At 41.9% G+C, this 21,145-nt stretch overlaps 1 protein-coding gene across 2 annotated transcripts in view; it reads left to right on the top strand.

The window, feature by feature from the left end:
* SLC16A10 (solute carrier family 16 member 10) overlaps positions 1–21,145 on the top strand; it is a 110,682-nt gene that overhangs the window by 592 nt on the left and 88,945 nt on the right. The window contains exon 1 of one of the 2 annotated variants that reach the window (XM_072831741.1): positions 2,105–2,336. The exons of the other annotated variant lie outside the window; for it this stretch is intronic. Within the exon in view, the coding sequence (XP_072687842.1) occupies positions 2,279–2,336 (58 nt within the window). The 5' untranslated portion in view covers positions 2,105–2,278. Of the gene's footprint in view, positions 1–2,104; positions 2,337–21,145 lie in introns of those variants that run through there. 2 annotated transcript variants of the gene reach the window in all.

Here is a 21,145-nt window from a genome sequence, read left to right as displayed (position 1 = left end):
GGGGAAGGGGTGCAGTGCCCCTCGGAGGGTCCCGGGGGGCGGGGGGCGGAGGGGGTGCTGTGCCCCTCGGAGGGTCCCCGGGTGCGGGGGGGAGGGGGTGCAGTGCCCCTCGGAGGGTCCCGGGGGGCGGGGAGCGGAGGGGGTGCTGTGCCCCTCGGAGGGTCCCCGCGTGCAGGGGGCGGGGGGCGGGGGCTGTGCCCCTCGGACGGGGGCGGGGGCGGAGGGGGTGCTGTGCCCCTCGGAGGGTCCCGGGGGGCGGAGGGGGTGCTGTGCCCCTCGGAGGGTCCCCGCGTGCGGGGGGCGGGGGGCGGGGGCGGGGGACGGGGGCTGTGCCCCTCGGAGGGTCCCGGGGGCGGGGGCTGTGCCCCTCGGAGGGTCCCCGCGTGCAGGGGGCGGGGGCGGAGAGGGTGCTGTGCCCCTCGGAGGGTCCCGGGGGGCAGGGCGGGGCGGGGCTGTGCCCTCGGAGGGACCCCGGGTGCGGGGGGCGGGGGCTGTGCCCCTCGGAGGGTCCTGGGGTGCGGGCTGTGCCCCTCGGAGGGTCCCCGCGTGCAGGGGGCGGGGGGCGGGTTGTGCCCCTCGGAGGGTCCCGGGGGGTCGGGGGGCGCGGGCTGTGCCCTCGGAGGGTCCCCGCGTGCAGGGGGCGGGCTGTGCCCTCGGAGGATCGCGAGGGGCGGGGGCAGGTTGTGCCCCTCGGAGGGTCCCGCGGGGTCCTGGTGCAGAGGAGCCTGCCGCCCGGGGCCCCGCTGTGCCGGGTCCCCCCCCCCCCCCGCCCGCTGTGCCCGGTGCCCGCGGAGCCCGCCGTGGGCCGGGCGGGCGAGAGCTGGGCGAGTGCGGGCGCAAGCCGCGGCCCCGAGCCGCCCAGACTTCGAGGAGGGCTGAGGGTCCGCCGTCTACACTGTCCTCCTAACTTTTGCGGACGAACGCGACCTTGCGGACCCTGCGGCCTCGGGCTGTGCCTTTTGCGGGCTCCGAGGTGGCCGCGGCGGTTGGGGCAGGCGAGGGGCGCGGGCGCGGGCGCGGAGGGGAGTGGGGCTGGCCACAGGGCACATTCACTGCAAGGTCGCGGGAGCTCCCGAGGGAACCCTGAAGAGCCACGGTTTCGTGTTTGTTGGTTTGTTGTTGGGGGGCAGCACTGTGTGCTAAGGATAGAAACCCAGGAGGCAGCCAAGTGGGGGACGGGGAGGAGGAAGGTGAGGGGTTACCCTTTCCTGTTGTGTTCTTTGTCATATTTGACGATATACTAGCCTAGATGAAAAAGTGCAGATTCAACCTTCTTTTTTTTTTTTTTTTTTTCCTGTAGAGAGTTCTTATGTGATTGATCTCTTGACTGGTAGGCAAAAAACAAGCCCAAGACCTTTGGTGTAACTCTTCTACATACCTATTTCACTTCCACCTGCGAGGCAGGTGTTACCAACCCCATTTGGGTGAGCAAACTGAATCTTGGTAAAATAGTGTCTTGGTGAGTAGCAAAATGGACATAGAACGCACATATTCCGACTTAAGGGGCTAAGTGATTTCCATTACTAAATAAGGCTCCTCCCTGCCATTTGGGAAACTTTATATGATTAATAGTCTTTTTTTTTTTAACCTTAATTTTCTATTTTTAGAAGGACTATTCCTTAGGTCTTTAGTGTGCATACAAGGGATATGCAAGACTGTTCTAACAAATTCTAATTCTTCTGCCTCTAAGGCAGAGGTCGGGTTGGGAGTTTTAAAGCCTTATATAAATAGTATTACATGATCCTTCTGCAGCTTGCTTTTCTTCTACCCCATGTTGTTTGCAGTTTATCCACATAATACCTCATTTTGAGCTTGGTAGCCTAAATTCTTTACATTTTTACTCAGGTTTTCCACTGTATGAATGTATTACGCTTTACTAATGCATTCTCCCTTTAATAACCATTTAGATTACTTCCAGACTTAATATATAAACAATGCTGCAGTGAATGTTCTTGTACATTGTCTCTTTGCACATGTGATAATATACCATATTTAACCTGGAATTTCTGTTCCTTAAATAGCTCTTGAACCACTGTTACACAGGTCACAGTGTTGAACGTGTAGCGTCCTGTATTTATTTGTAATGGAAGACAACTGTTGTAAACTTTGGATCGTAAAGCAGGATTGATATGCGTATATGATATTGTTCAAAAATCGTTTTTTTAATCTTAGCATCAGGTATCTGGTAGTAAAAAGCTCAAAGAGGCAGAACTGACAGCATGTCAAGACTGGTTCCTTCAGCATTTAGCCTATTCTTGCCTGGGATTACAAATTTTTAATGCAGTTAAAACAACAAGACAACTGTCTTTTGTTTACCCCTGTTTTTGCAAACTCCGGTGAGTAGGTTGTTTGTTATCTGTGGGTTTTTTTTTCTTTCATTTTATGAGAGAGAGAGAGTGTGTGTGTGTGTGAATGAGCATCTGCTGGGGAAAGACAGTTTTGCCAGGGATGGGAGTTTTACAGTGTTGAAGCCTCTGCCTACCTCCCTTCCATCCCCAGAGTTCCTGTTGGCTGCAATGTCCCAGCCAGCTGAGGGTGAAGGAGGGGACAGAGACCTGCCCTCTTGAACTTTTTTGAAGCTCTGTATTTTCACTTTTGGTGAATATCCTTCTCCATTTTCTCCGTTAAATCCTTCCACAACTTTCAGTCGTGTTTGCATATGCGCGGGTGTATGTTGTATAAATAGTTATATGGGTCGGCCAGTTAAATACTGAAGATCTTTGTGCTTGTCTGCATGACTGCTGTGTTAAGGTTGTGGCCTTGCACAAAGGTGCCCACCTCAGGGTAAGTGGTGACTGGAAACCCGCCTGTGCTCTGGGTGCCTGCTTACGCGGGAATAACAGCAGCTAGATGGAACAGTGACCTTTACTTGGATGCTATGCTCTGCAGAGCTGATAGCTGATAAATTTTAAGATCTAAGAAAGAAAAAAAAAGATGTAACCTCATCTGTGGGGGAAAAAAAAAGTAACAGGATTGTCTTTAAGCCAGTTAATACTGAGACTCACCCCCCCACCCCCAGCACACACACGCGCGCACACACACACACACACACGCGGGTGTTTCATAAAGTCCTTCCTCCACAACAGGCACTGAAGTATTTGAGAATACCTGAAGGTTTCTTGTTCAGGCTTTTTCCTTTTGATATTCGGTTGCTGAGTCATCTGTGATTAAACATATGCAAGCTTCAAGTACAATGCCAAAAAATATCTGAATTGTTTATAGCTTTTATCTTTCAAAGTTTTGGTCCATTTTCTATTACCTTATGTATGACTGATAATCCCAGCACTAAGGAGCACTTAATTTTGTTTTCATGCTTTCATTGGCGGCTTTCTAGTGATGAGCCCAAGATACGTAGGCAAATAGTGGTGGAATGTGAATCTAGGTTTCTAACTGATGGCTCACTTTTCTCCAGAACTATGTACCAGGCCCAGTGCAAAGCACTGCACTATTTAATCCTTACTGCAGCCCCATGATATGGGCTTAATTTAATATCTTTCTTTTCATATGTGGAAACTCAGTCTTATAGAGTAAGCAGTGGAGCCAGGACTCAATCACCAGGTTTATCTGACTCCAGAAACTGGGTTTAATGATTGATCATTTGCATTGGCTGGATAACATTCCGCTAATCTGGCGTTCTTTATGTTGTTGCTTAATTCAAGCATAGCAATTGATTGAGTACTATACCAGGAATTCTAGGGTTAGAAAATTTTTTTCTAAGTCTGAAAGATTAGGGTCTCTGTTTCTTGATCTTACTTTGCTGTCAATAAACAATTGCCAATTGTTAATGTCTCATTGAAATAGATTTTTGTAGAGGGACTGCCATGGAGAAACAAACAAGATAATTTCATATGGCATTCAGCAGAAGTCTGGGGTTTCTTTTGAAGAACTATGTTCCTTCAGACTGATCCATGGTAGGATGATGTTTTCAGATAGAACTGAAAAGGAGCCTTTCTCAGGCTTTCTTCTCTTCAGGGCTATCTTAACTCTTCCTATGCAATTGATGATCTACCCAAAATTTCTCAGGAAAGGCTCTAAAGAAATTCATTCACACTAAGATATAGGTTAGTTGATACATTTTTTTTAAAAAAGATTTTATTTATTCATGAGAGAGGCACAGAGAGAGGGGCAGGGACATAGGCAGAGAGAGAGAAGCCAGGTTCCTGGCTCCTCCCCCACCGGGAACCTGATGACGGTTTTGATCCCAGGACCCTGGGATCTCTACTTGAGCCAAAGGCAGATGCTCAACCACTGAGTCACCAAGGTGCCCCTACTTTATACATCTTAATTTTACTTCTTATTCATTCTACAAATGTTTACCAAGGTTTTCTGACACTCTGTGCTGGACACTGGAGATGGTAATTGAGAGAAGAAACAAGGTCAGCAGTTCCCAAGGATTTTTTGAAATTCTGTGGGATACAAATGAGTAAACAGAATATTTTCCTGAGGCATTTGCAATATATCAGGACTCAAATCTTATTTTTAAAAGCTGAAATTCTAAGGGAATTCCTGTGAGTGGTAGGGGCTGGGAAAGGCAGTTTGATGGCCTCTTTCTTTATGATAATAAATTTTACTTTGTGCATTCAAGACTTTGGAAAGGGGAAGCAAGCTGAACTATGTTAGGCAATAGAATGAATGAAAAATGTTGAGTGCATCAGAGCCCTACTATGTTATCCTAGCTGCCAACTGACATAATACTCAGAGATGTACCTCACATATACTGCTGCATGAGCGTGAGCAAGCTGCACTTGAGGTTTTCTGTTAAACTTTTACCTGTTAACATGTATACAGGTAAACTAGATGCTTTTAGGAAACCTAAAACAGTTACTACAATGAACTGAAACCTTACTTTCCCTTAGAAATCACAACTGTGTTGGGTATTGGAAAAACCCATTTTTATTTATCTTTATTTTGAAAGATTTTATTTATCCATAAGAGACACAAAGTGAGAGGCAGAGACATAGGCAGTGGGAGAAGTGGGCTCCCTGCGAGGAGCCTGATATGGGACTTGATCCCTGGACCCCAAGATCATGCCCTAGCCAAAGGCAGATGCTCAACCACTGAGTCACCCAGGTGCCCCTGGAAAGCCCATTTTTAGTTCTTTCATGGAACTGATAAAGAATCAAGCGTTCTTGTATCCTCAGGTAGGGTGCTATGGATTGCGTGTCCATAGCACATTCCGGGATCTTACTAGGGTATTGGTCTAGTTACTTACTTGTTTTCTTCCTGGAGAAAGAAATATTTTAATGGTATTTGACTTCTAAACTATATTTAAAACAAGTATATTTTCAGAATCAATATTTAGGGTAATGATATCCTTTTGGAGATACTATGTCTTTGTGGTCTAGGGGCTTGGTCAAGTACACCCTTGCTTCTTTCAGTAGTTCCCAAAATGTGTTCTTTAATAGCCTTTCTTTAAAGTGGAGGTCTGTGGTTAAATAAGTTTGGGAAACACTGCACATTATCCTCCTTTCGTGGATATTTAAAGTACAAATCAAAGTATTAAAAATTTAGTAGTTTTCAAGAAAAGTAGATTATCAGAAAGGTCCCAAAAGAGTGGCTCTCTGGCTACAATCGTTAATGCAGCTCTGCTTCCCTGTATGAGGTAGATTGCTAGATTGCTCTTTAGTTATAATCACAAAGTAGAATTTTCAATAGCATTCAGGGAACCATGCATCTTGTAACATCTCTCAGTATAGTGCTACTGGCACCTCTGAAATTTCAAGTCAGTTCATGTTCTTGAAGGTTTTTTTTTTAAAAAAAGTTCTCACATTTACAGTTATGCTAGTATCTACACACTGCAGTTTTTTACTACACCTAAACTTACAGGAGGTTGATTATAGTTCAGAATGGAACTGCTGTGCCTGCCCTTAATGCTCAGAGGGTTGGTTTGTTTTTGGTGCAGAAAGCTGCCGGGACAACTAATAATGTCTATATCATCCTGGGAAGGTTTATAGTGATTGTGCTTTGTTGAGCTGATTACGGTGAAGGGATGATCTGGTTCATGGTCCAGTACATCTTTTACTGTAAGAAAAATACCTGTTATTTACACTGGAAGAGAGGTTGGAAAACTAAGAACTCACTGTATGGCTGTTATGCTCGAATCTCCTTCATGCCTCCTCCATCTTAAAACATTCCACCTTATATTCCATGTAAATTCATCAGGACTGCCTGTTACAATAATTAGATCGCAAAAATGGTTCCAGGATTTTGGAATAATACATGAGTATGGGGGCACCGGGGTGGCTCAGTTGGTTAAGTGTCTGTCTTCGGCTCAGATCAGGATCCCAGGCTCCTAGGATCCGAGCCCCGTGTCTGCTCAGCAGGGAGCCTGCTTCTCCCTCTCCCTCTGCCACTTCCCCTGCTTGTGCTCTCTCTCTCTATCAAAGAAATAAATAAAATCTTAAAAAAAAAAATGAGTGTGATGTGAGCATTTTTTACTCCATTTCCAGAACGTTTCTGAATTTAGAGCAATATGGAACAGTGTGAATAGTATATAATAAATTCTGGTCAAATACAATAATGAGTATTCCTGTGGTGTTTTGTCATTGAATTTTTACCAATAAAATTAGCTGCTCAAAGAATGAAATCAATAAAAAATAAAAGCATATCAGAATTACTTCAGGAGGGTTTTTTTTAAAGATTTATTTATTCATGAGAGACACACAGAGAGAGGCAGAGACACAGGCAGAGAAAGAAACAGGCTCCTTGCAGGGAGCCCGATGGGGGACTCGATCCCAGATCCCAGGATGATGGTATCATGACTTGAGCCGAAGGCAGGCACCCAGCCGCTGAACCACCCAGGTGTCCCTTCAAGGAGGGGTTTTGATGTATCTTTTAGAATAAATTGTACCCTGTACTCTTGTGATTTGTGTTTTTTTTTTTTTTTTTGGTATGGATTTTTGTTTATCCGTATTGCAAATCCTCGAGGCTTCATCCCAGGCCATGTACTTGGCTTCACTTTTCCTACCTTCCTTGAGTGTCTCACACGCCCCGTGGCTTTAGCCACTATATTAGCATTTGGGGTTGTTATTTCCAAGTTGCTTCTCTATGTTCATGAATCACATTTATTATATCTGGACAATTCCATTTGGATACACAGGTGTGTCATATCCAAAATGAATGCATTTTTTAGCCACTCCAATCTTCTACCACCAGAAACAACAGCTCACTTGCGAATAAACACATCCTTCCTTCTGAATTCTCTCAGTGCCTGACACCTCCGGTTGCTTGAGTCAGAAACCTGGAATTCATCTTAATTTCTTATTTCTCCCTTTTCCCATCTTGTTAAACTAGACCAAATCCTTTTACATTTACCTCCTTAATGCCTCATAAATCCTTTCCTTTAGTGCTGCCTTGATTCATGCCTTCATTAATTTTGGCCTCAATTATTGTCGTAATGCTTTAACCGATCTCCCTGTCTTCAGTTATACACTTGAGTGATTTCTCTAAAACAGAGGACCTTATCATTTTTCTGTTTAAAAGACATCAGTGATACTCATTAAAACGTCAGACTCCATATAGCAAAGGCCTTCAAGTTTTGGCCCTTGCCTGACCCATTGGCCTTGCCTCTCACCTCTCTCCCTTCTTGCTCTTTGTGTTCTGGCCACGCTGAAGCCTTGAACTTTTCCAAACTTCTGTTATCTTTTGCCTCTGTGCCTTTATGTGTGCCACTCCTCTCTAGTATGGTTGTTAATCCTTGTAAGATTCTGATGAAATGGCTGTTTTATTCCTTTTGTCCTAATCAGGAACAAAACAACGATTCTATACAACCGTTGTTACATTTTTGATGCACTTGGAATGTTTGGGGGGTAGCATGAATTCAAATAAGTTATTAAGTTTAAAGTGGAAGAAGGAGGGAGTGCCTGGCTGGCTCTGTCTGTAGAGCATGTGACTCGATCTCCCAGTGGTGAGTTTGAGCCCCATGTTGGGGTTAGAGATTACTTAAAAACCAAACCAAACCAAAAAAACCTTGAAAGTGGAAGACAGAGAATCTAATTACATCCTATTCTAATCTACCATTCTGTGAATGGCATCTTAAAGATAACCTATCTTTGTCTAAGTGATAATTTATATAGTCCTTTATCATAATTAAGAGCTTTCGCATACATTCGTACATATTCATACATTGTTTTTTTTAGAGTAGCCTTGCAATGTGCTATAACTATAGTTTAGGGTTGGGGAACATGATGCCAGTATTTACATCTATTATGTTGAATTTAAGAACATCTTTTCAGCTCAGTAAAAATTTGTTCTTATGTTAAAGTAGTCCTGAAATGTGGGGCCCTGTCTTTTTTTTCCCTTGGAACTGTTTTCTATTTACCTGTATATTTTCTAGAACCTTAATAGTATCTTCTTCCTAAGTTAGCAGAAATCCTGGGAAGTTGCTTTTGGAATAGAATTCTTTTTTATTTCTTTTTTATTTTTTTAAAAGATTTCATTTATTTATTTATGAGAGACACAGAGAGAGAGAGAGGCAGAGACACAGGCAGAGGGAGAAGCAGGCTCCATGCAGGGAGCCTGATGTGGGACTCGACCCCGGGACTCCAGGATCACGCCCTGGGCCGACCAAAGGCAGGTGCTAGACCACTGAGCCACCCAGGGATCCCCATGGAATAGAATTCAATTTAGAGTTATTACAATCCAGTTAGAGATCTGATCTCATATTCAAATTAAACAAACAAACCTTAACAAAAACAAACTCCCAAACAGTATGTGAACAGTTGGCTTACCACAGCTCTGAGCACCAGCATAGCCTGGTGCCACCAATGAACTGTGATGTTTTTATTGGCAGTGATTCAGAATGAGCGGCTCCAGCACTCTTGGGGAGTTATGCAAACCCCCACACAAGAGCCAGTCCCTCTGAGACTTGGATGATGGAGGAAAGCAGTGCTTTCAGATGTACATGTACCAAATGTGCATGATCATACTTTCTTTGCTAAGGTATCGTCAGTAACAACTCCCTAACTTGCTTACAGGAACTAGAGCTAGAAGAATTGAGGAAATGACATGCCTTATTTCCAAGTTGAAAGTCTTTTTTTCGTTTCACTAATTTTTAGTTATGGGGATACATATGAAATACAGATGTGAAATAATACACATGGACCAAAGCAGTGTTTCTGCTTAAATTAAGTCCAGAAAGGTGTATAGGTCTGAGAAGGCAGCCCAGTTTTCCTCCACTGGGAGGAGCAGATCAGAAGTTCCAGAGAGGCATATTTAGTTAGATTTTTTTTTTTAAGAGCTTATTTATTTATTTGAGAGAGAGAGCGAGAGAGTGAGGAAGCTTGAGCAGGGGAGAGGGGCAGAGGGAGAAGGAGACTCAGGCTCACGAGAGCACGGAGCCCCATGTGGATCTTAGGATCCTGGGATCATGACCTGACCTAGAGGCAGATGCTTAACCAACGCCAAGTGCCCCAAGGCATATTTGGTTTAAAAAAGCAGAGTCAAAGGTTGTTATTTTGTATTTAAAAAACAAGAGTCCTAATTATTTCCATAATGCAACTAAAAATAAAATGACAAAATCTTAGCTGGTGGATAAATACAGAAGCATGGCTTTAACTTCTGGATGTTAGAGTTTCTCACTTGAAAGGTAAACTACCCTTGGAGGTGTGCATCAGAGTTTGCAAGGATTATGAGACCTCTGTATTTATCAAGAGAGAACAAAGTCGGTCAGAAACATTGCTCCCCCATAAGGAAGAGAGTCGGTGACTAGAGCTTATGCATTTGTCTGTTGTTCAGCTGTTAATTTATTTTTTTTTGCTAAATAGATTTTTTTTTTTTTAGACTGAATCTGAAACCAATTCTGAGATGTGCTTTTTTAAAAGCAGAAAACCACTACTCATTAAATGGAGAGAGATTTCTTGACTCTTCTGAGTAGACTGGTATTCATGCCAACTCGAGTGGGTTAGTCTGGTGACTTTGTAATAGTAAAAACCTTTTCATCTTGCTTAATTATCCTTTTTATTAGTTTTGACTTCATGTTCCAGTTTTCAAATGGCAGCCTCTCAAAGGATTCACATTTGTCAATAGTTGTTTAAACAACAACATTCCACAAAGTTAATTGATGTTTTAGTGCAAATGGGAGCAGAGTGTTGCTATTGTTATTCTATACTAATGTAACATTCAAATTTTGGCAGCAAATTCTATACTAATGTAACACTCAACCCCAACTCCCTAGTTATCCTTGAGTGCCAGGTTTTTGGATTTCTTACTTTCTGTTGGTTTATCTGTGGCTTCTAAGTTTTTCCTGTTCAACAAATGTTACCTTTATAATAATAAACATATTAATATTAAACGTAATTCATCACTAGCATTAGAAATATTAACTTTCATGACTATAATAGTAAACTTGCCCTAAGAATAAGTTGTTTTATAGGAATCAATGATAGATAGGTGGGGTTTTAGTTGTACGTGTTAGGTTTTGTCTCCTGCAACTCAGAGAAAAACGTTAATTATGGAATAGACTAGAAATGGAGAGCCAGGGAATACCAAACTTTAACTCTTTTACTTTAAATTTATAACAGATACATAATAAAATGTTCTTGCCTATGTATAGATGTCATTTAGTACAGAGCCACAATCTCTTATCTGACACTCTTGGGGTCACATATGTTTGAGGTTCAGATTTTTTGGATTTTAAAAAGTAAATGACCTACATCTCTATTTTTTAATACCTCACAGGGGAGTCTGAAACAGCACCCTGTAAATACACTGATATTTCTGCAGCGAAGTCTATGGGTATTCAGAGCAAGTAGACAAATTAAGACCATAAATATTTTCATCTCAGTTCAGATTATATTTTGCTTTCAAGTAAGTGCTAATACCATCTTACAGAAAACTTAGGGTTGGGATTTCAGAATTGCTGATATGTAGTTGTAGATTTATATGTAAATATTTACTTTTGTTTTCAATTTCTCAATGAACATTCTTTTTAAGGTACATTTTTCTGTATCACCTATTACACCTACTTAAGGTTTTCAGTAAGTGTGGTTTTCTGCTGTAGTGGTCTATCCTAGGTTACTAACCAGGCCTCCTTTGCTGGATATGTTTCAATTGCAGTCAGTATTATGCAATACAAGAATCCTATCTATATACATCTATGAACAAATTGTTGTTTCCTTTTTTTTTTTTTTTTCCTCCCTTGGATTGCTTCCTTGGGGTATATGTCCAAAAGTGAGATTACTAGTTCAAAGAGTATGTATGAACAATTTTATAACACTTGTTACACTTTGCCAGATTGTCTTTGGAGCACATCAGCCAATTTACTGCCAGCAATATATATATTGGTTTCCTGAAAACCCTATAAATGTTAAGTTTTATTTTTATTAATATTTGCTAATTTGATAATTGCCAATGCTATTTTTAAAAATTAATTTTCAGTTATATTACATTGCTTTCAGGGCTGTGTGTTTTCCCAGTTTTAGAGCCCTTTAGAAATGCAAGATGGTCTGTCAATCATATATGATACCTGGAAATACAAGGGGACACATACCAGTAAATATGTTAAAGTAAATTTGTTACCATAGATGGGAATACAAGGTCTGAGATTATTCTTGTTTTTAGATTCTCACCTGACACAACTGGCAGGTGGGGCACACCCTTGTTCCCCTGCCTCTGCTCTCAGCACAGGTGTTGATCAAGACCTTCTTTTGGGGTTAAAAGTAGAGATGGAAATTAACCATCTGGAGACTTAGCTGGAAGGACTTCCTAACTCTTCAGGATGACACCTCGTCCTTCAGAGGATCAGTCTGCCAGAGCAGCCCTTCTCATTCTATGTGCTGTTGTCTTGCCCCTGCCTCCTCCCGACCTAGCCAATTTAACTGAAAATAGCTTTAATAATTTATTTGGGTATATGTGTACTTAAAAATTTTTTGCTTTTCCTTATTTCAAAAAAAGATATAGAAATCATTTATTGAGCACAAACTATGTGGTAGGGGTCATGCAAGAAATGAATACATTTGACTTATTTACATACACATGAGAGGTTATGAGAGGAGGCAAAAATGCTACGTAAATAATTCTAAGGCAATATGCTATACATGTTAAATGCAGTATAAATAAGATGAAGGATTTTAGAGGAAGACAAAATGACTTCTGAGCCAATCAGGCAAGGCTTCATGGAGATAGCTTTCGAGTTCAGCTTTAACATATTGGTAGACTCTTCAGCAGATTTAGCAGAGAAGGTATTTCCGGTATTTCAGTATGAGGCCTAGGTAAGGGCTACGAAGCAGCCTAATAATGGATGTTTTACTGTGCTTTTTCTCTATATTTTATCTTGTTTCATCTATCCAGTAATTATATAACTGCTATTATGATTGTCATTTTTTTTTTAAAGATTTTATTTATTTATTCACGAGAGAGAGAGAGAGGCAGAGACACAGGCAGAGGGAGAAGCAGACTCCATGCAGGGAGCCCGACATGGGACTCGATCCCAGGTCTCCAGGATCACACCCTGGGCTGAAGGCGGCGCTAAACTGCTGAGCCACCTGGGCTGCCCCATGATTGTCATGTTTTAAATAGGCAGCTGTGGCTAGTGAGCTAGTGGGGAGCTGGATTTGAACTCAGCTCTCTTGGATCAAGAACCAGGCTCTTGATATACCTGAGTACACACTGGACTTACTAGGTGAATGCAAGGTGTTTGGCTTGCCTAGAGCCAAGGATATGTGTGTAAGGAAAGTCATAGCAGATAAGACTGGAAAAGAATGGTGGAGCTGGGGAATGGAAGTTTTGAATGCTGAGTTAAGAAGTTTGGATGTGATTTAATAGGCACTGGGGAGATATCGAAGGTGCCGGAAATAGTGCCTTAAAAAATGTGACTGGGTTGCAGAGGGAAAGAAATAAGAGGAACTCCAATTACAGAGTAGAGAGCTGGGTGAGATTTGAGTCACAGTCAAATGGGAAGGGACAGATGTGAGACATTTTAAAGGACAGATCAAAGGAATTTTAGCAAACGGTGGGTGTAGATGGTGACATGATGGTGACATGGAAGCAGAGAAGATGCCTGCATCTGGAGTCTGCATCTTAAAACTTTTTTAACTGGGAGTCCCACATTTTCATTCTGTACTGGCGCTACAGATTGTGTAGACAGTTCTGGATGGTGCCACTGTCAGGACCAGGGGCACGAGGAAGAGGAATTGACAGGGAAAGACTGACTCATATGTCAGACATTTGAGTGCAAATGCCAGCAGGACATCAGGGGATGATGGGAAGCAGATAACTGGAAATGTAGACCTGGAGCCTCGGAGGGAAGCTGAAGCCAGAGGTAGAGCTTTGGAAACAGCGGATGTCTCTGAGAGGAACATGATGTAATAAGAGAAACCCAGAAAATCTGTCTCAAGCAGACCCTGGGGGCTGCTCCTAGGTAGTTTAGTTAGTGTCCATTGAACTCATTTATTTATTTATTTATTTATTATTATTTTTTTAATTTTTATTTATTTATGATAGTCACAGAGAGAGAGAGAGGCAGAGACACTGGCAGAGGGAGAAGCAGGCTCCATGCACCAGGAGCCCGACGTGGGATTCGATCCCAGGTCTCCAGGACCGCGCCCTGGGCCAAAGGCAGGAGCCAAACCGCTGCGCCACCCAGGGATCCCCCATTGAACTCATTTATAAGTAACAAAACTTAATTCCTTTAAAAGTCTTTCTAGCATTTAGAGTTCTCTCTTTTAGATCTGCAACTTCCCAAAGGTCAGAATTGTATTATCATTATCGAAGTATTTCCAAAGTGTAGTCCTAAGACTTCGTTATTTTTTTTTCCTGTAATTTAGCACAGTCTCTGAGGCTATTGGCATTTACTCTCTCTCATCCATGATGTAATTCAGTCTGTAAGTCTTATTTTCAAGATGCTCTAGACCGAGAGCCTATGAGAATAGCTTAGAATAATTTTAATCAATTTATGTATTTCAGATTTAAATGTAAAGTATTGACATGGTGGAAAACCCGTCCAACAGGCAGATGTTATCCTGTAGATCTGTCTTCGCAGAGTTCAGTAACTGAGTCAGCTTCCTCATTTACAGTTCATGATGAAAACAGCTAACTCTTTTCACTGTAGGCTCCCTTTTTAAGAAATTGTCTAGGAAAACTAGGAAACTGGTATAAATGAATTCAAGTTCTCTGACCAGGAGTCGGGTGGACTATCGCACAGTTAAGAAACAGGACTGACGGGATCCCTGGGTGGCGCAGTGGTTTGGCGCCTGCCTTTGGCCCAGGGCACGATCCTGGAGACTCAGGATCGAATCCCACGTCGGGCTCCCTGCGTGGAGCCTGCTTCTCCCTCTGCCTGTGTCTCTGCCTCTCTCTCCCTCTCTCTGTGTGACTATCATAAATAAATAAAAATTAAAAAAAAAAAAAAAAAGAAACAGGACTGACTTTGCCAAGTCCCTCGCACTAGATGGCCGAGGCTTGGCAGGGGGAGGAGGCGTCCTCGTGTCCTGCTGGCCCTGGTGGCGCTGGTCCTAACTCAGACCCTAACCGGCTGTCCGGCTACCCCCAGGTGCATTTTGCCTTAGTTGTGTGTCCCGAGCGTAGCCGCAAGGTAACAGGATGTCAACGTGCTTTTGGGTGCACGCGGTTATGCCCAACAGTGCTGTTATTGAGCAGCTGGGCCCAGTGTCTGTGTGTGGGCGTGTGTTGACTCACGTGCTGTGCTGTAATCAGTGGGAACTCAGGGCCTGATTGCGCCCTTGTGATTGGAGCCCCGCCGAAGGTTTCGAAGGTTTCGGAAGGACAGTGACCTTGGTGGAGGAACCTGTCAACGCAGGGGGCGGATGAAAGGGAGTTGAGTTGTGTAAGGAGAGGGAATCTGTCTTGTTTGGGAAGACACACTTTTCTTTCCAGTAACTGGTTTGTTTTTGATACCACTTGACTTCATCCGCAAGGTCTGTATTAAAACAGATGTCAGGGGTTCAGGCGGTATTTTGACCAGGCTTAGCTCCTGTTGCGCTCGCTGGGATGAACTGCACATACTGGTTTGCTGACCAGCACATTTGATATCTAATGGTTATGGAGAGAGGAGGAAAAGGGAAGTTCAACTAAAGCATTCTTTCCTCCGAGTGTGATAAACAGAAGCCATGTGGTCTTTTAAATTCCATGGCAACATACCAGGCAGAAAAAAGACTTGCCAGTAGCAAAGGTCAGGAATCACAAAAGAGCAATGTAGGTTTTCCGTATTGACTTCAGAACACACTTTTCTGTAACTAAGCATTCATTTGCTATATGCATGCTGTTTTAGGTTTGTATATGTGGTAGTTTTTTTTTTTTTTTTGTGACTTTGATTAGGAAACGTAATGAGTCACTTAAATCAAAAGGTAGACTATTATCGTTTTTTTGGGAAAAAATCTAGTAAAAGTGATGCTTAATCCAATTAATCTGTCTTCTTCCTCTAATTCATTATGATAACTTCAGGTGTCTGGTGGCAACTGAGAATGGGTTATGGAAAAATGTCAAGGCAATGTAATCCCCATTATTTATGGTCACTTAAGAGGATAAATTAATCATTGGTCACTAATCTTTGGATAATTACTCTATTTAGCTGGAAATATCCTTAGTTTTTTGGAAAGCAAGTCAGTGAGTTAGTAGAACTGTCAAAATTGATCAGCTTTTCTAAGTCTAATAATAAGTGAATGGAAACTAGTTGCCTGCAGCCCTTTCTGTCCTGTATTGTAGCATGATCATTCTAAAACTCTGGACACTGTAAATGGGACAACAGGAAAATATATTAATAAACTACCTTGTGGTTTTCAAGTGGACATTCAAAGCCTGTTAGTTGAGGATTAACATAGTTGCCATTAACAGATAAAGGCTTATGACCCATGTATGTGGTTTTGGTTACTAGAATTAGGCAAGTTAATTACATTACAACATTGGCTTGAATATAGGTTGTTTGGAAATGGGTCTTTTGGGGATGGCAATTCCATTTACTTGTGCACTGAATAAATATTTTGAAGAAGTTAAGTTGTGTAAGTACTGTATCAGATGCTGGTGACGGGGATGGGAATAAAGAAAGTTATTCATTTCACTCCCAAAGGAATTAAAAAAAAATAAAGAGAAAGTCCTAGCCTTGTGTTTTCAGCATGGGTACAGTGTCTCAAATGCACACTAATACTCACTTTTTGGAGTTTGAGGTCCTCATTCATGGGGTTCCCAAAGAATCTTTATATTTAAGAGTAGATGAAGTTGTTATGTGGGTGCAGTCAGAAACGTATTACTTATTTCTCACAATCAAAGTAATGTCATTTAATTTTTTAATTTTATTTTTTTAATGAAAGTAATGACATTTTAATAATAAAATTCACCTGCATATGCTACAAATTGTTGCTTTTATAAAGCTTCTGGAAACAAAACAGAATTCTGCTAAGTATTGTTTCCAATCACTAGGGAAGGATTTGTGTCATTATGGGAAACATAAGACTGTATATGGGACTGACTGACTTTAGAACCAAAATATAAATTAGGACTTTAGAAAACAATTGAAGGTGTAGAAATCTTAACTAGTATACATTTTAGAAGTCTCAATTTTAAATTTTTTTTAATTTTCTAAAGATTTTTAAAAGATGTTTATCCATTTATTTGAGAGAGAGAGAACAGAGGGAGAGGGAGAAGCAGGCTTACCATGCAGGGAGCCCTATGTGGTTTGATCCAAGGACTCTGGGATCATGACTGGAGCTGAAGGCAGATGCTTAGTCAACTGAGCCACCCAGGTGCCCCTCAATTTTTTTAAAGATTTATTTATTTTAGAGCATGAGAGCAGAGGGGAGGGGCAGAGGGAGAGAGAGACACACACACACATTCTCTCCCTGCTGAGCATGGAGCCAAGCTCTGAGCCCCAGATGAGGCTCAGTCTCACGACCCTGAGATCAGAACCAGAGCCGAAATCAAGAGTCGCTTAACTGACTGAGCAACCCCGGCTCCCTGGCTCAATTAATTTTGAAAATCCAACTTTATTGAGGGATAATTTCATATAAAATTCACTAATTTTAAGGCTACGATTTGATAAGTTCTGACAAATGCCTAACAGTCTTGCAAACACCATGACAATCATGATAGAGCCTTTCCATCACCCCCAATGTATCCTCTTGTGTCTCCTTGTAGTCAGTCTTCCCCTTTACCCTGGTCCCTGGCAACCACTGATCTGTTTTCTGTCGCTGTGGTTTTGCTTGCTCTAAAATTTTGTATAAATAGAATCATACAGTATTTTTCTTTGTCTCTGGTGCTCAGTCAGTATGATGGTTTTGAAGATTCACCCATGTTGTTGCATATATTAGTAGTTCATTTCTTTTTATTGCTGAGTAGTATTCTGTTGTATGCTTATCCTGCAGTTTATCCGTTCACATCTTGATGGACGTTTGGGTTGTTTCGAGTTTTTGCCTGTTAGGATTAGTGCTGCTTTGAACATTTGTGTGTAGTTACCTATGTTCTCATGTCTCATGTCTCCTGTGTACCTTATTTTCATTTAAATTTTATTCTGTATGCTTATCTGTATTTTTAAATTTCACAAGAGGATGATATTATGTTTTTTTTTTTTAATTAAAAGAAATTGTTGTCTAAGTGAAACAGTGGGTGGAGGGCTCTAGAAAGACAGATTTTTTTCACTTGGGTAATTGGGTGAATGGTGGTATTCCCAATCAAGTGGCTGAAATTTCCTTTTGAGGGGCAGAGGGAGCGAGAGATGCAGTCTCCTCACTGAGTGCGGAGCCCCACTAGGACTTCATCCTATGATCCTGAGATCATGACCTGAGCCAAAATCAAGAGTTGGATGTTTAACTGACTGAGCTACCCAGGTGCCCCTGAAATGTCCTACTTTAAAAGAAAAGACTGAAGATGATCCATTGAAAGGAGTCTGAGGGAAATCCCCTAGCTCACACTCATTGGTGTGGGTGGAGGTGAGTGGAGGTTGATTAGTATGAGGAGTAGAGATAGGAGTGCACCCCAAGAAGTGAGAAAGTTGACAAGAGGAGAAATAGGGTGGTAGCTAGGGGAGGATTCGCCTCAGGGGGGAATGATCATTTACTTTATAAAAGGTAGGAGTAGCTTGAGGAGAGAGAGTAGAGAAGAAGATGAAGTGACCAAGCAGCTAATTAAAAGAATAATGTTCATGAGCAAGTGAGCTATGGAATCCAAGCGCTGCTGGTGGTGATGGTGGTGGGGCGGGTTGCCAGAGGGGCCACCTCTTCTAGATCTGGAAAGAAGAAAGTAAAAGAAAGAAGAAAGTAAAAACTAGGAGCAAGTGGAGGCAGGATTGTTGAGGAAGGAAGCCAAGGGGGCTTTTGTTTTCTCTGAGAAGTTACTTGTTAAGTGTCATGTATTGGGGTAGAGGAGCAGATCTGAAGAGAGTGACAGAGGTTTGGGAGCTGAGTAGTGAGAAGGAAGAGGAGTGATAACAGCTTTGAGAACTCAACCAAGATTGGAAAACATGATTTTTGTGGTGAAACCAGTTTCTAAGATTGTGGCTTCCCCCCCGCCCCCCAACCGTGCTCTGAAGCCTGATAAGTGACCAGGGAAAGTGAACAGAACAATTGATGTAAAGTTGGAAAAGAATCAAAGCAAAGTAACTTTACATTTTTGTCTGTTTTCAGCCATATGCTGTGTGGCTTCCTCTTCTCTCTACCTTTTATACTCCTCAGGTTTTTGGTAAAGTTGATTAAACAGGTAACACCCAAATGTAGTTTTTTACATTTTTAAAATATATGTAACAAAATTTACCATTTTAACCACTATTTTTTTTTTAAGATTTTATTTATTTATTCATGAAAGAGACAGAGAGAGAGGCAGAGACACAGTCAGAGGAGAAGCAGGCTCCCTGTAGGGAGCCCGATGCGGGACTCCATCCTGGATCCTTGGATCACACCTTGAGCCAAAGGCAGACACTCAACCACTGAGCCACCCAAGGATCCCAGTTTTATTTTTTTATTTTTTATTTATTTTTTATTTTTTTTATTTATGATAGTCACAGAGAGAGAGAGAGAGAGAGGCAGAAACACAGGCAGAGGGAGAAGCAGGCTCCATGCACCGGGAGCCCGATGTGGGATTCGATCCCGGGTCTCCAGGATTACACCCTGGGCCCAAGACAGGCGCCAAACCGCTGCGCCACCCAGGGATCCCAGGATCCTAGTTTTAACCACTATTAAGTGTACAATTGAGTCGCATTAAGTATATTCACAATGTTGTGTACCCATCACTACAATTTTAAATTGAGGCATGAATTCTCTCGTTCCCTTCCATTGTACTACTCCTGATCTATAAATTCAACATAGTCCTTTACTGGATACAGTATTTGCATTTTTGAGACTGAGATTTTGATGACAGTAGGTACAGAGCTTAACTTTTGGCAGGCTCTGTGGGAGGCACAAATCATGGCATTAGTTTTCTCAATATTTAGTTGTAGTTATTTGTTACCATCTGTCTTCCTTACTAAGCCTGTAAGGTCCCTGAACGTAGATGCTCTCTGTGTCTCGTTTATATATCCTGCCTGGCATAGTGCTTGACACGTAGTAGGCGTTCAGTGGAGTTTTTGAACACATGAAAGTCCTTCACTGAAATAATTTATTTTAGTTTAATAAGTTCTTTCTGAATCCTTCATATAAAGTAGGCAAAACTTGTATTCACACATTAATACAGATTATAGGGCATGCCACATTCCAGTGTCTAGTTAATTAGTAGAAATCAAAAAGGGCTTATATTTGCAATTTCACCTTGGAAGGTATTAGAGAAGATTGTGCATTAAACAAATGGTTGTACAGAATTGGCAGCAATAATCCCAAAGCTTGAAGGCGGTAGGTTAATTAGGATAACTTGATGGAAAGCGAGTTAATCAAATTTGAGAGTTGAAGGAATGTTCCAATAATTTATGTTCACACACACTTCAAATATATCAGCAGGTAACAGGAACTGTAGTTGCAGGTTACTCCAAAACAGCAGAATGCCAGTGGATTTTATGGCTTATGGTAATGTTTTGGAGAAAGAAAACCTATTAAATTGTTTGGGGCTGTTTGGTACTATTACCCTGTAAGAAATAAAAAACACTAGAGCTTAAAATAGTACCTTTATTAAAGATACAGAGTTAATATATTAATAACTTAGGAATTGTATTTTTCTTTTAGAATTATATTTATTAATAGATTCACTAATATTTTTATTAAGAAATGTGCACAAATATGGGCATTTCTGTTAACTGGTATTAGTTAAGTATCATTTTTTCCACAACTAGCTTATGTTTAAATGGATACAGAGGGTAAAATACACATATAACAATTAGTTAGCAATATAATAACACCCCTCTAGGAATAATCACACTATGTCCTCTGATTCTGATTTCTGTGTGTGTAGAAAAACCCATCGAGGCCTTTAAAAAAAAGAATCTGCCTTCAGTAAGGTATTTTTTGGATCATGTGGAAGGAATAAAGAAAAGCTATTAGGACCTCTTGTTCTATCATTTTCTTACCCTTTTTCACTCTCAATAAGCTGAAGCTGGAGTTTGGTTTTAAGAGCAGTAATGGAAATTTTCTTATGTACCATCAGCAAAATTCAATCCTGAGTGATTACTAAGGCTTTTCAGTGAGAGAGAGAGAGAGAGAGAGAGAGAGAGAGAGAGCGCGAGCGCAGACAGACAGAAGACATAGGTTAGGGACGGACCTCCTCCACTAAGGTAACAGCAAGGGGGGTGCGTGGGCAGGGAGGAGCGGGATCCCAGGGGACAGAGCCCAGGCTCCGGCTTGGCCGTGTGAATGCAGCTCTGTCCCTGCTCTGTCCCTGCTCTGTCCCTGCTCTGTCCCTCCACCGCGAGGTCTGCGGCGGCTCTGGGGTAACAGTAACACAGATTGCCAGGAAACAAATTTCCTTGTCATCGTTTTTATTCCTGAGTCATCATGTTTAGTTACTCAGATCTAGATGTCTGGTGTTGCCAGTTACTTGCCAGTTACTCAGAAATCAAGCAAGCAGCTTCTTCTGTTGGTCTTTCCTTCCTTTTCTTTTCTTTTTTTTTCCCCCCTATTTCTATCTTGTCTTTTACTCCTTTGCTTTAGTCTAGCAGGCACGTTTAAATACAGAGGTTACCATTTCCACTAGCAAGCATAGGACTCCCTCCTTACCTCATTGACTTCTAATCCTGTGGTGTGTAATGGTGAATTGAGACACTGAAAGGTGTCCCGTTCAT

This window comes from Canis lupus, chromosome 7 (assembly GCF_048164855.1).
Source record: "Canis lupus baileyi chromosome 7, mCanLup2.hap1, whole genome shotgun sequence".
In the NCBI taxonomy this organism is placed as follows: Eukaryota; Metazoa; Chordata; class Mammalia; order Carnivora; family Canidae; genus Canis; species Canis lupus.
The sequence above is the reverse complement of the archived record's forward strand: the minus strand, read 5'-3'. Positions and strand labels throughout refer to the sequence as shown.